This window comes from Periplaneta americana, chromosome 3 (assembly GCF_040183065.1).
Source record: "Periplaneta americana isolate PAMFEO1 chromosome 3, P.americana_PAMFEO1_priV1, whole genome shotgun sequence".
NCBI classification, from domain to species: domain Eukaryota; kingdom Metazoa; phylum Arthropoda; class Insecta; order Blattodea; family Blattidae; genus Periplaneta; species Periplaneta americana.
The window spans coordinates 70347914-70364451 of record NC_091119.1 but is presented as its reverse complement, the minus strand read 5'-3'; the positions used below and the strand labels follow the sequence as shown (position 1 = coordinate 70364451).

The 16538-nt window shown below is 37.5% G+C and overlaps 1 protein-coding gene across 5 annotated transcripts in view; it reads left to right on the top strand.

The window, feature by feature from the left end:
* LOC138696154 (serine-rich adhesin for platelets-like) overlaps window positions 1-16538 on the top strand; it is a 71364-nt gene that overhangs the window by 42503 nt on the left and 12323 nt on the right. For all 5 annotated transcript variants that reach the window (XM_069820722.1, XM_069820725.1, XM_069820724.1 and 2 more), the window contains 2 exons: window positions 2096-2211; window positions 10583-15754. In XM_069820722.1, the coding sequence (XP_069676823.1) occupies window positions 2096-2211; window positions 10583-15754 (5288 nt within the window). The remainder of the gene's footprint in view (window positions 1-2095; window positions 2212-10582; window positions 15755-16538) is intronic.

Here is a 16538-nt window from a genome sequence, read left to right as displayed (position 1 = left end):
GTTGATGCAGAGAAGAAGAAAGCATTTTTTAACGCAAACCAACAGCACATAATTGATTCATCGCCATAAAAAGAGGAGAAATCTGTAAGAAAGTGAAATGGACATAGCGTATTTTCATTCGACACTAATATTTCTTAATGTTTCATATGAAGTTCAGTTATACATAATATGTGAGGTTTATAATTTTGAGATGTTAAAGCAACGATCAATCATCAGTATTTTGTTTTTATCGTGTAATATTGTACTCGTATTTAAAGGGAAATAATTAAACTACTTCAGATTTACAATAAAATCTTCGATGAAAGAGTAATGGAACGGAGAAAAATTCTCTCCGGCGCCGGGATTTGAACCCGGGGTTTCAGCTCTACGTGCTGACGCTTTATCCACTAAGCCACACCGGATTCCACCCCGGCGTCGGAAGAATCGTCTCACTTTTAAGTTCCAACTCTTGGGTTCCCTCTAGTGGCCGCCCTCTGCACTACGTCATAGATGTCTATGAACCTAGGACCGAAGTCCACACATGTGCTGAGGTGCACTCGTAATGAGTGACTAGTTGGCCGGGATCCGACGGAATAAGCGCCGTCTTAAATCACGAAGTGATTTACGCATATCATGTATATTATTATTATAATGTACCGAAGTACATATGATATTTCCATGCAGATATTCTGCGTCATCATACGATGAAAGAGTAAAGGAACGGAGAAAAATTCTCTCCGGCGCCGGGATTTGAACCCGGTTTTTCAGCTGTACGTGCTGACGCTTTATCCACTAAGCCACACCGGACGGTGATTTAAGACGGCGCTTATTCCGTCGGATCCCGGCCAACTAGTCACTCATTACGAGTGCACCTCAGCACATGTGTGGACTTCGGTCCTAGATTCATAGACATCTATGACGTAATGCAGAGGCCGGCCACTAGAGGGAACCCAAGAGTTGGAACTTAAAAGTGAGACGATTCTTCCGACGCCGGGGTGGAATCCGGTGTGGCTTAGTGGATAAAGCGTCAGCACGTAGAGCTGAAAACCCGGGTTCAAATCCCGGCGCCGGAGAGAATTTTTCTCCGTTCCATTACGCTTTCATCGTATGATGACGCAGAATATCTGCATGGAAATATCATATGTACTTCGGTACATTATAATAATAATATACATGATATGCGTAAATCACTTCGTGATTTAAGACGGCGCTTATTCCGTCGGATCCCGGCCAACTAGTTACTCATTACGAGTGCACCTCAGCACATGTGTGGACTTCGGTCCTGCGTTCATAGACATCTATGACATAGTGCAGAGGGCGGCCACTAGAAGGAACCCAGGAGTTGGAACTTAAAAGTGAGACGATTCTTCCGACGCCGGGGTGGAATCCGGTGTGGCTTAGTGGATAAAGCGTCAGCACGTAGAGCTGAAACCCCGGGTTCAAATCCCGGCGCCGGAGAGAATTTTTCTCCGTTCCATTTCTCTTTCATCGTATGATGACGCAGAATATCTGCATGGAAATATCATATGTACTTCGGTACATTATAATAATAATATAATAAAATCTTCGCTAATACATTGTTTACAACATATTTAATTTATCCAACAACATAGAAAAGACATGAATAATTCAGGTTTATGGTGATCTAGGCTTTCAGGTTTAACTTCCTGTAAAGCATGTTTGAATAATATTAAAGGGAAACATTGTTCCAGGACCGGGTATCGAACCCAGGACCTTTGACCATTAAGCTATCTAGGAAAGATATACAATCTCAGTTCAATTCTTCCGTTTTATGTCCACATACCTCAAGTGGGTTTGACAATCGCCATACTTGAGGTATGTGGACATAAAAGGGAAGAATTGTACCGATATTATGTGTCGTTCCTGGATAACTCAGTGGTACAACGTTGACGCGCTTAGTCGAAGTTCCCGGGTTCAATACCCGGGCTCGGAACAATTTTTCCCTTTAACATTATTCAATTCAGGCTTATGGTCATATCTTTGCCTCTACAGTGCCTGGCAACAGTGTATGTTTCAGCACTATGATCATATCTCGAACCACTCTGTAGTCGTATTTAATACATAGAATTGGAATTAAAATGAAATAATTTCACAGGACGTGAATGGTTTGTCTTGGCGCAAGCAACAGGAAATATGTTCCACCTTTACTCCCGAAGAAGAGAAGCATGGGATGTGTATTGGCAGAGTGAGCTGGACTTCATTCTTCACGAGGTAATGTATGAGTTCGTTTATTTGAGCGTGATATTGCCCTACTTCTTGTTTTTTAAATTAATTATTACAAAACTTAAACATTGAGAATTGTGAAGCTTGCGATCTAAAGTGGACAAGCCATACTATGATTTTTTTCAGGAAACAAGTAAAACTGAAATTGGCACTTACATTAAGAAATAAAATCTGAAAAGAAAAATATGGAATATCTGGCCCATTTTTATTAATCGAATATCTTAACACTTTATTTATCGCTTGAGTGTTTTAGTAGTAAAAAATATTAATTTGGATTTGTCCACGTTTGATTGAAATGTGTAATTTTGTCCACATTTCATTGGAAATTTCATCAATATTTCCGTTTTTATGATTTAAAAAAATAAATATTTATTCTTTTTGAATTAGAATATATTTTCATCTCCAATTTGAACATCTGTTACATGGGTTCTCTTCCCTCTACCTATTATTCCCCCTTAAGGAGAAAGACGCGAGCTGGGGACCGCCATCGCACGTAGGTCATTTGGGTGGGTCCGTTGTACTACCTAGAACGAAATGGTATGCATACACTAAGACCCCCCGCTCTACAGATTCTCCTGCGGGCTGCCTCATAACTCCCCTACAGCCTACAGAATTCCCTTACCTATTCGTGTAGACATCACCACAGCTTTCAACGCTGATTCCACGAGCACAGTGAGCGTCAGGGGAGAGCCCACGGTACATAGCACTATCACCAGCAACTAATGACCACATACCACGGGGTCCAAGTTCGGTGCGACCCACAGCCGATTCTACTTCAAAGAAACGGAGATGATGATGAAAGAGACGAAGAGTAATTATGATGGTGAAAATGAGTCCGAAAGTTTCACAACAATTCTTCTTCAATTGGTTGAGGGAAAACCTCGGAAAAACCTCATCCTAGTCCGAATCAGGATTTGAAACCTGGACCCGCATGTTTTTACTTTGCAGCGGTAGATTGTCATATGGTTTACATTTTAATGGGTGTTGCAAAATATAATATTTATGAATCAAACAAAATCATTTTTACTACATCGAGACCTTTTACATTTATTTGTTTTGTCTAACATACCAGTATTGAAAAATCTTCAACTACAGGCACATTTTTTATAAAGGCTTCTGAACTCACCAAAACCGCTGAGCAGCATGTTAAAAAAACAGTGTTTACAGTATCAATTCTAAAATTTCATTCCCCTCCCCATCTCCAAACAGTTGTTCTTGTTCTTATGCATTATTCAAACATTTATTACTTAGAACAGTGATGTCAAAGCAAGCGAACTTTTTTGACTTTGACGTCGTGCGCGGGCATCAAGCGCTAGGTATGGAAGGAGGAAGAATTATGTTTATGTCGTTATTTTTATATGCCTTCTTTCTGTTTGATATTTCATATATTGTCTGTAAAACAAAAGTACTAACATAAATTTCTTAATATTGCACTTGTTTTTTAAATGTTAATAACTAGACAGCGGAAAATAATCATTCGGATGTGAAGGTAACTACAACGCGAGTAGTTTGTCTCGTCAGAGGGTTGTTGTTTACGTAAGCACAGTAGGCATACTAGAGGCGCATACAGATAACTCTTTTCGAATCAATGATTCAGAAGGTGCCTGATATGTTGTGTATTTTTCTATAAACCCTTTAAAGTGAGGATTGTCCAACGTTTTGAATGGAATATTTAAACTTATCATCATTCGACACAAGTCCTGGCAAACGTCATATTTCATATTTGAGGTGGAATTTGAACTTGAACGCTTATTTTCTTCTAACTTAGAGCGACATTTTTCATGTGTTTCTGTGTATTACATTAATGTTCTATCGATTACTCGTATTATTACGATGTACCGAAGTACATATGATATTTCCGTGCAGAAATAGAAATCGTTCTATCAATTGTTTTGTATCTTTTTTAAAGTATACATACATAACCGACATTTAATTGTTTCACCAGTATCACTACTAAAAATGTGGACACCATATTCTTGTATTAAAGAATACATTCTATGTTTTTTTAACATCTATCTCGGCATTATGGTCACTTCACTGAACACAAATGAATAATATGTTTACGTATCTCAATGTCATCTGTTCACGTACGGACGAGGACTGACTGAGAACGCAGAGTGGCAGTTGTTTTCGGTGTTCGCGTGGCGCTCTCTGCGGACGGTACCGTGTTGTAGCTACCTACTTGGGAAGCGTGCACACCTCATGCCATAGTCTATGCGTACAGTACTTGTAAACCGTAAACATGACTTTTATTTGACTTATTTTCCGCTGTCTATTAATAACATAATAAAGAGTTTAGAAGGAATATTCACATAAATTCCATAGTAGTACAATTATACTATACTAAGTGAATGAAACACATTATTGATAAAGAAAGTGATATTCCAAAGAAAGAGATTGAGCATGACATGGTAAGTTGGAATTGATATTGATGGTATCTTTAGCATTATAAAAGTAATCAATAAACTAATCAAAACAATATTATAGTACAAAGTAAGGTTAACTAGGTATATGTAACTAATTTTACACAACAAAACTCTTATTGTATTATGCTTTTAAGGTGGTATTGGTGCGCAGCTTCCTCTCCTCAGAATATTAAATTATTTTCTCGAAATCCGCTGAACCTATAGAGCTGACGTTCTACCAGCACATGGGCACATATCTTTTCTTTATGATGTAAAAGTAGTTGCTTTTTAATTAATTTCCTTGCAAACATTTTCTATGCGAATATTTTCAAAATTTTCTATAAATTATCTTCAACACTACGTATTTATGATAGGCCTATATTAGATTTACGAAAACATTGTTTCAGTGCCTGTAAGGCTACTAAATAAACATATCTGAAAATTTCACTTTTCTGTAAAAAAGTTGAGAAAATATTCATTTTGAATAAAAAGGCAAACTTGTGAAAAATGAGCATTAAAATTAAAACTTACATTCTTATAATGCATTTACACTTCTCAGACAAATCTAAAAATTAACATAGATACAATTTTAATAAGTTCTCTTCCCATTATTCATTGAATCAGTGCTGGCCATCCCTGTATATAGCTCGACCAAGCGGCATATATTACCTCTTTCGTCTGTCTCCTTCCTTTCCATTGTAAAGCGCTCAGGCTCTTCTGAGCTGTAAAGTGCGCGCTTGCGCCTATGGGTATCAGTTGACATGACTGGCTTAGAATATACAGTACTTGTACGAAGAAAGTGATTTTATCAAATATTCATGTATCCCCAAATTCTTTTCCAATAGTTTAGTGATATCTGCTTTCTTTTCATTCGAAATTGAATGATAAAGAGGCAATATTTTTTTACCTCTCTTTAAGAATAAAGAGAACTTATCTAGTGTCACACTGAATCTGAAATTTACACACTTTTTCTTTCTCTTAATATCTCGTTTTCTTCCCGAAAGTTTTTTCTCCCTAGATCCCATATTAATTGACCAATAGAAGATTGACCTCATGCTAGTATGTTAGTGCCCATAGAAAGCTTTAAGGCAACGTTGCAGGCTGGAAGAGAGACTAAATTTCACTCATTATCGAAAATATTTATTCTTCAGGATCATAGAATTATTTTGCAGTTCCGTGTTTTTATAGATTACTTCTGTCGTCGATTTGCAAAAGGGGACACGTCCAAAATAACAAAGTGTTGGGAAATCGCAAAAAACCATAACAGACTTAAAAAATTAAAATGTTAATGGATCTTGAATGTATTATACATAATAATAATAATAATATAATAATAATAATAATAATAATAATAATAATAATAAATTTAGCCCACACACATCCCCTAAGGGCAAGGGCCTCCTGTTGTCACAGGGAATTGCTCATAAATAGGCTCCTAAGGTGAGCGAGTCCTTGGGAGCTTGGTCATATTACTGATATTTCTTCATTTCACTGTTCCTGACTCCCCTCTTCGATCGTTTCTACTATACTCATCCCCCCCCCACTTCCTTTTATCACTTCACACGAATTACACTCACTGTCATTGACTTTCTGTCCTATCTGGTGCTTGCTGATTCATGTTTGGTGCCAGCTGCCTCCATACTTCTCTGTCTCGTGCCACTCTCGACCATTGACTTCCCGCTCTGTTCTGTGAAGTAGTCAGCCCATCTGGTTTTTTGTCGTCCCACGTGCCGTCGTCCTTCTCTCGGGTCCCACATTGTGGTGCGATTCGTCCATTTCTGGTGATCCATACGTGCTACGTGGCCGCCCCATTTCCATTTTAGGTTTTCTGCCCTTTCTACCACATCGCGCATTCTGTATTATACATAGTGATCTAATTAGAAATAAATGGATGAACATTTTAATTTGTTACCTTAGTTACAGTTTTTGCGATTTTACAAAACACTGTTATTTTGGACATGTCCCCTTTTGCAAATCGACGATAGACTTTATATCTCCATAAGTAAACAATGGGATATGTCCGTGTTTTGTTGAAAAAACCAAGACTATCGAATAATAAATACGTTTCTTAATATGTTCGCTTTTGAATGCAAACCGCAATTTCGAAGTCATTTTATTGTTGGTATTATCCGTATTTGCTTTGTTTAGTCAACTATCCGAAGAAAGGTCTGAACCCCATAAGTGATACCAACATGGCACTACTTATGAAGCAATTAGACCAGGAGATAATGGGGTAAGGTGGCCAAGTCCTTTCCTCCATTGCATACATCGCCGAATAGCTACATATTTCCCTTCATCAGACTTTAGATGTATACAAACAATTATTCTTCCTCTGACAAATATCGTCAAGTGAGAATATGTACTGCCTGATAATAGATGTTCATATCAGCCAGAACCTCAATCTGGTTGGTTGAAAATAATTAAAAATCAGATTTCTTTTAGTCGAATTCTACCAAAATGATATCAAACTCAATTTTCGTTAAAAGTGAGTAAGTCCACTTTTGGAAGCAAGCACCACAATAAAATTAAGATCCTGACCTTAGGAATATATTTTTTATTTTACTTTGTACGTTCCATTCCAAACATTAATTTCATGTCTATTTTTGAAAACATAACCAAAATTATTTTGTCCAATTGCATTAATTTCAATTGTTTCATGTTTTATTTCACAAATTTAGTTTCAATACATCAAAAAGAAATTTCTCTACTTTGCACATAACAAATATAACGGCAGTTCATAACACCAGAACTCATAAGGACTCAAAACAAGAGTTACAGTTACCAAGTCTCCCTGAATAGTTTACTAGGAGGTATGTTTGTCAAGACGTGTTTGTATTATTACATTATACTCGTGTATACATTGTCTTTTACTAATACTGTATTAGATCAGGGGTTGTTGGTGCCTTCATCATTTACTAATAGGCCTACTGTATTAAAATTGGAGTTCTTGGCGATTCCAACAGTTATTAATATTGTGTTAAAACTGAGGTTGCTGATGCTTTTAATAATATTGTCTGTTTGATTTTTATATCCAACTTTCAATCTATCCATCTCTTCATATATCCTCATATCAATGTATTTATCGCTCCGCCTTTCTGTGTCCGTTTGTCTTTCTCTCCATATTTATCCACACCTGTCTTTTCGTCTACATCTCTATCTGCTGTCTGTCCGTTGATTCATCATGTATTAATCCATCCATAAATCCATGTATGCACCTACGTGCCTACCTATCCATCCATCCATCCATCCATCCATCCATCCATCCATCAATATCTTTATCTCTGTGTCTATCCTGATTCCTTTGTCAGTCCTGATCTGCCTGTCTGAATCTGTTTATCTGGTCTATCCATCGAAACCCTATCTGATCTGTATGTCTGTCTATCTGTCTAATTCATTTATGTAACCTGTCTGTTTGCCTGTTTCATCTGTCTGCCTATCTGTCTAATTTGTCTGTGTGCCTGATCTGTCTGATCCGTCTATGTAATCTGTCTCCCTATCTGTCTAATTTGTCTGTCTGCCTGATCTGTCTGTCCGATCTGTCTATGTGACCTGTATGTCTCATCAATCTGATTTGTCTGTCCGATGTCTGAACTGCGTGATCTGTCTCATCTATTTGAACTGCCTGACCTATCTTATCTTTCTGCCCGGTTTCTCTGTCTGATCTATCTGATTTGTCTGTGTGATCTGTCATTTTGTCTATCTGATCTGTCTGATCTGTGTGCCTATCTGATCTGTCTGATCTGTGTGCCTGTCTGATCTGTGCATGTCTCATCTCTCTATCTTATCTGTGTCTCTGTATATTATCTGCATGTCTGCTCTGTCTATTTGTCTGGTCTTTCTGTTTGGTCTGTCTGTCTGTCTGTCTGATCTCTAAGATTTGTCTGCCTGATACGCGTTATCAGTGTTATCTGTCAGATGTGTATGTCTGATGTCTTTATGTGATCTATCTATCTGACCTGTCTGAACAATTTATCTGATCCGCCTGATCTGTCTGATCTATTTGATTTATCTAATTTCTCTGATCTACCTAATCTACCTATCTGAACTAACTGATCTAGCTCTCTGTCTATACCTCTATATGTATATCTATATCCACATCCACCCATCCAAACATTCATCTGTCTAAATATCTGTTTGTAGGTCCGTCTGCCTAACTACCTGTCATCGATCCAGCATCCATGGACCTATCTATCTATGTATATATCAATTTATGTACAATATACCTGTCTGTCTCTCTGTGCATCTGTAGGTATATTACCCTTATAATTATGTAGTCTGTCTTTCTAATATATATAATATACAAGGTGGGGCAGAAATATCTCCTCATTTTGAAAGTTTCATAACTTCAAGAGGTTTAGTGATATACAGTGAAAGTGTTGTAGTAATGCTTCTTGTGTAATGCCATTTTGTCACTGTACTTATGTTTTGAATATCACACCACGGAGCCACCGGCGTGACTCAGTCGGTTAAGGCGCTTGCCTGCCGGTCTGAAGTTATGCTCGGGCGCGGATTCGATACCCGCTTAGACTGATTACCTGGTTGGGTTTTATCCGAGGTTTTCCCCAACCTTAAGGTGAATACCAGGTAATCTATGGCGAATCCTCGGCCTCATCTCGTCAAATACCATCTCGCTATCAGCAATTCATCGACGCTAAATAACCTAGTAGTTGATACAGCGTCGTTAAATAACCAATTTAAATAACGTCCTTTATTTTGTACACACTCTTCCAAGCGTCTCTGCAAGTTTTCACACGCACGTTGCACCATATTTAGAGAGACAGCTACAATTATTTCACTTCGGATGACATCCTTCAGTTCCTGAATGTTGCGTGGCTTGTGAGAAAAGACTTTCGCTTTTAGATAACCCCAAGGAAAATAATCACATACAGACAGGTGTGGAGAGTGGGCAGGCCACGAAACATCATCACCTCTCAACACAACACGATCAGCAAACAAGTCACGCACCACCGCCATGGATGGTCAAGCTGTATGTGCTCTTGCCCATACTGTTGAAACCATATCATTGATGCTTGAATTCCATGACGTTAAAGTTCTGGAGAAAGAAAATTTTGTATCATCTCAACATATCGAGCACAATTCACTGTCACCACACTTCCATTTTCACTTTCAAAAATGTATAGGCCAATAATCCCGAACTGTGCGACACCATATTAGACAGTGACGCGTTTACTATGAAGCAGTCGCATGTTGATCTCTTTCAGATTTTCCTCTACCCAGTACCGGAAGTTCTGTTTATTTACATTTCTGGACAAATGAAAATGCACTTCGTCTAACATTAACAGAACAGTTTTGTTGGACAGAATTTCAAGAAACTGTTTAGCAAATCTCAGACGATTTCTCATATCACAATCTTCAAGTTCGTGGACCACTACCATTTTGTATGGATGAAAGTTGAGATCCTGTTGCAAAATTCTCCTAAGGCTGCGATTACTTAATTGCAAAGCTGCTGCATATTACTGTTTGATATATATTTGATTTCAATATTTTCCATTTTATATGCATCTGAAAATGGGGAAAATTTCTGCCTCACCTTATGTTTTTAATCTATGAAATCCATCTATCTGGATGGATGGATGGATGGATGGATGGATGGATGGATGGATGGATGGATGGAAGGATGGATGGAAGGATGGAATACACACGCAGATTCGTGCATGCATTTACGTGTGTATATGCATATTATCACTTCAATTTTCTCTTGGAAATAATGGTAAACTATTATAATAGACATAATTTTAGAAAATGAATTCCTATATTGTCCGTTATGATTAATTTAACAATATGCATTTCCAGAAGAGATATGGTTTTTTATTCAAAATTACTCACAACTTTGTTGTAATTATAATAGGCCTAATAAGAATTACGGTTGAAGTTTGTATGTCCCATGGGCTATTGAAAGATTTTAATATTGTGTAATATCGTTTGTTCTATAGCAAGAAAACGAACAACGCAAAACTACAGTTCAGTCAATCGCTTTGGATACTAAAAGAAAATTAAATGAACATCACAAATTTGAAGCTGTGACAACAATTTTGGAAACTAAAATAAAACTCAACAAGCTTTCCAAACGTGCAACTATGGCAACCACATCGGAAACTGAAGGGAAAGAAAATGTGTCAAATCAGTCAGAAACAATTCCAGCAACAACAGTTACACCTTCGTTAATCCGCAGTACAAGTGTGCCTAAGAAAATAACAAAAACACATCAATCATTCACGCAGCCCGAAGGAAAAAAAATATCTACGTTGGCATTATCGTTTTCGGGAAACATTTTGACCAAGAAAAATTTAGAATCACCTGAGACATTGACGAAATGTGATGGAAAACTAACATCCACTTCGGCACCACCATTATTGGTCACCACAAGTTTGCCTACGAGAACATCAAAATTATCTGAACCATCCAAGCAGTCTGAAGAAGGATCAACATACACGATCGCATCATCATTGGAAGGCACTACCAGTAAGCGTAAGAGATCATCAGAAACATCTCAATCAACCACGATGTCTCAGGTAAATCCAATATCCACGTTCACTTCGTCACTGTGTGACACTACCCGTTTGCCTAAGAAGACACCAAACACACCTGAATTTACCACTCAGACCGAAGAAAAAGTAACACCCATGTTCACATCATCGTTGTGGATCATTACAAATCTGCCTAAGAAATTACCGAAACCATTTCAAACATCCACCCAGTCTAAAGCAAATCCAAATTCCACGTTGGCATCATCGCTTTCGGGAGCTATGAGTGTGCCTAAAGACACTTCAGAAACATGTCAATCATCCACGCAATGCGATGGAAAATCAATATTCTCACTGGCACCATCTTTGTGCTTAACCTCCAGTTTGCCTAAGAAATCAACCGAAACTTCTCAATCAAGCATGCAGTCTGAAGGAAGACCAATATCCACATTTGGACCATCATTAGAGGTGACTACCCTTGTTTCTAAGAATATATCACAAACATGTCAATCGTCAATTCAGTATGAGGGAAAACCAACATCCACTTTCGCACCATCATTGTGGATCAATTCCAGTTTTCCGAATAAAATATTAAAATTATCTCAAATCTCCAACCAAACTGAGGGAGAACCAACATCCACATTGACATCACCGCTTCCGGTCACTATCAATGTGCCTAGGAAAATTTCAGAAATAACTCAGCCATCCACACAATGTAATGTAAAATCAATGTATTCGTTCGTGTCATCATTGAAGGACACTACCAGTGTTCCAAAGAATATATCAAAAACATCTCAATCAACCATGCACTCTGAAAGAAAATCAGTATTCACATTCGCACCATCAATGAAGGAAACTACCAGTGTAACTGAGAATTCATCAGAAACAGCTCAATCAACCACGCAGCCTAAGAGAGAACCAGTATCCAAGATTGTACTGTCACTAAGAAAGACTACCAGTGAATCTAATAATACATCAGAAACGTCTCAATCAACGATACAGTGTCAGAGGAAACCAATATCCACATTCACACCATCATTATGGAACAATTCCAATTTTCCTAATAAAAAATCAAAATTATCTCAAATATCCGAACAGTCTAAAGGAGAACCAACATCCACATTGACATCAACGCTTTCGATCACTAACAGTATGCCGAGTAAACCTTCAGAAACTGCTCAAAAATCCACACAAAGTGGTATAAAACTAAAAACATCCACATTGGCACTATCAAAGAAGAACAATACCAGTGTTCAAAAGAACACATCAAAAACATCTCGATCATATACACAGTCTGAGGGAAATCAAACATCCACGTTGGCATTATCGTTGTGGACCACTACAAGTTTCCCTACAGAATCTTCAAAACCACCTCTACCAACCACGCAGTCTGAGAGGAAACGAACATCCACGTTCGCACCATCATTCAAGAAAAAAAACAGTATCCAAAAGAATCCATCGAAAACATCTCAATCATTCACGCAGTGTGAGAAAAAGCAAAGATCAACATTCACACCACCGTTGTTGGAAACTACAAGTTTAGGTAAGAAAACTTCAGAACTATCTACATTAAATACGCAATCTGAGAGGAAACCTGTATCTTCGTTTTTACAATTAGTGAAGGCAACTACCACAGTTCTAAATAATACATCAAAGATGCCACAATCAAACATGCAGTCTGAGGGAAAATTAACAGCTGCGTTAGAATCATCATTGCCCGTCACTACAGCTTCACATGAGAAAAAATTAAAAACACCAAAATCATCCGCTCAGTCAAGAGGAAATTCGATATCCACCTCTATAACATCATTCAAAGAACTATCGGTGTATAAAAGAGATCTTCGAAAACAACTAAATTACAACGCGCAATGTGAAGAAAGACCAAAATCCATGTTACCACCACTATTGTATGGTGCTACCAGTATGTTTAATCAAATTACAAAAACACGTCGTTCATTCCACGAGTCTAAAAGAAAACTAACGAACAGAGTGACACCATCATTAACGGACTGTGCCAATGACCCTACACAAACATCGAAAATATCTCGATCACTCCATCGGTCTGATGAAAAATTGACAAACATGGTCACACTATCATTGATGGCTGCTGACAGTGTGATCACACAAACAAGAGAAATTTCTCAATCGGCCGAACAATCTAAAGAAAAACTAACAGCCATGGTGAGACCAACACTGATGGGCGCTGCCAATGTACCTGAACAAATATCAACACTACAAACAAACCCTCAGTCTGAAGAGAAACCATTGACACTCTCGGCCAGTGTGCCTAACCAAATATCAGTACCTCAAATAGTCGTTCAGTCTGAAGTTAAATTAAGAACCATGGTGAAATCATCGTTAATGGGTATTGCCATTAAGCCTAAACAAAAATCATCACCTCAAATAGCCAATAAATCTGAAGGAAAACTAAAACCCACGGTGCAATCATCATTAATGGACACTGCCAATGAGCCTAAACAAATATCAACACCTCAAACAGCCAATCAGTCTGAAGAAAAACCAAAAAACATAGTACAATCATCATTAATGGACACTGCCAGTGTGCCTAAACAAATATCAACACCTCAAACAGCCAGTCAGTCTGGCGAAAAACTAAAATCCATGGTGCAATCATCATTAATGGACACTGCCAATGTGCCTAAACAAATATCAACACCTCAAATAACCAATCAGTCTGAAGAAAAACTAAAACCCATGGTGCAGTCATCATTAATGGACATTACCCGCGTATCTAAACAAATATCAACACCTCAAACAGCCCGTAAGTCTGAAGAAAAGCAGAAATCCATGGTGCAATCATCATTAGTGGACACCGCCAGTGTGCCTAAACAAACATCAGCACCTCAAATAGCCAATCAGTCTGAAGAAAAACTAAAATCCATGGTGCAATCATCATTAATAGACACTGCCAGTGTGCCTAAACAAATATCAACACCTCAAACAGCCAATCAGTCTGAAGAAAAACTAAGAAACATCGTGCAATCATTAATGGACACTGCCAGTGTGCCTAAACAAATATCAACACCTCAAATAGCCAATCAGTCTGAAGAAAAACTAAGAAACATCGTGCAATCATTAATGGACACTGCCAGTGTGCCTAAACAAATATCAACACCTCAAATAGCCAATCAGTCTGAAGAAAAACTAAAACCCATGGTGCAATCATCATTAATGGACACTGCCAGTGTGCCTAAACAAATATCAACACCTCAAATAGCCAATCAGTCTGAAGAAAAACTAAAACCCATGGTGCAATCATCATTAATGGACATTGCCAGAGTGCCTAAACAAATATCAACACCTCAAACAGCCAATCAGTCTGAAGAAAAACTAAAATACATCGTAAAATCATCATTAATGGACAATGTCAGTGTGCCTAAACAAATATCAACACCCCAAACAGCCAGTCAGTCTGAAGAAAAATTAAAAACTATGGTTCAATCATCATTAATAGACAGTGATAGTGTGCTTAAGCAAATAGCAACACCTCAAATCGCCGATCATTCAGAAGAAAGACTAAAGACGATAGTGAAATCATCATTGGTTCCCACTGAAAATGTGCTTAAACAAATATCAACACTTCAAACATCCGATCATTCAGAAGAAAGACTAAAGACCATAGTAAAATCTTCATTGATTTCCACTGAAAATATGCCTAAAGAAATAACAACACTTCAAACAGCCGATCAGTTTGAAGAAAAACAAACAATGATCAAATCATTGCTGACGAGCATTGACACTATGCTTAACCAAATTTTAACATCTCAAACAGCCGATCAGTCTGAAGAAAAACAAAAAACCACGGTGAAATCATCATTAATGGGAACTTCCACTATGCCTAACCAAATATCAACATCTCAAACAGCAGATCAGTTTGAAGAAAAACAAACAAACATGATGAAATTATCGTTAATGGGCGTTGACACTATGCTTAACCAAATATCAACATCTGAAACAGCCGATGAGTCTGAAGAAAAACAAAAAACCACCGTGAAATCATTAATGGGAACTGCCACTATACCTAACCAAATATCAACATATCAAAGAGGCAATAACTCAGAAGAAATACTAAAAACCATGGTTAAATCATCATTAATGGGCACTGTCAGTGTGCCTAAAAAAGTACCAACATCTCAAACAGACTATCAATATGAAGAGAAACGAACAACTATAGTGAAATCATTGTTAATGGGCACTGATACTATGTCTAACGAAATATCAACACCTCATATAGCCGATCAGTCTGAAGAAAATCTAGCAACCATGGTGAAATCATCGTTGATGGACGCTGCTGGTATGCCTAAACAAATATCAAACATATCTCAATTTGTAGACCATTCTGAATCGAAACTAACAACTACATTGATACAATTATCAAAATTACGTAATTCATCCGACCAGTTTGAAGGAGAAATATACGACCATAGTGACAGTAATGCTGTTTGGCACTACCAAGTACCTCAAGAAATACCAATGGCACAAAATTTATTCAGAGCAGAATCTGAGAAACTACCAAGAATTCGGAATATTACATTGAGAGACCGGCAAGAGTATACACTTCAATTTCCAGAAGCTTTCAATTGTACAATTCAAACTAACCAAGTTTATGAAGATGCGAAGGTAATGTATTGCCATTTCTTTATTTTATTGGTTGAGGTATTTTCACAAGAATAGCAGAGTCCAAAAACAAAATTTTTCACGAGAGAGTTAAAAAAAACATTCTGTACCCTGCAAATATGTACACATATGTATGTGTTATTTTGATGCCTTGTTACGTCTATACTGGGTAGTGATTAGCATGGTTCTAGGATGTTGAGCATATTGTGAAAAAAATTAAGCTCAAAGTTGCTGGTGTGTGGACTATGGCAATATTTTGTAAAAAAAAAAAGAAGAAGAAAAGAACGAATTGGTTAATTTGTACATACATATTTCAATTCTTCAAAACAGTCCATTACAACAGAATAAGCAATAAAATATAAATACAATAGACTTATCCATAATACACAGCTGAATGACAATGATATTTCCTCATTCATTCATTCATTCATTCATTCATTCATTCATTCATTCATTCAGTGTTCTGCACAAAGGCAGGTCTTTCATTTCAAACTTCTTTTTCTGCCTTCCTCTTAGTCTCCTCATATGATCCACATATCTTAATGTCTTCTATCACCTAATATCTTCTTCTGCCCCGAAACTCTTTTCCCATTCACCATTTTTTCTAATGCATCCTTCAGCAGGCAGTTTCTTCTCTGTCAGTGACCCAACCAAATCCTTTTTATCTTCCTGATCAGTTTCAGCATCATTCTTTCCTCACTCACTCTTTCTAACACAACTTCATTTCTTATTCTCTCTGTCCACTTTACACGTTTCATTCTTCTCCATATCTACATTTCAAATGCTT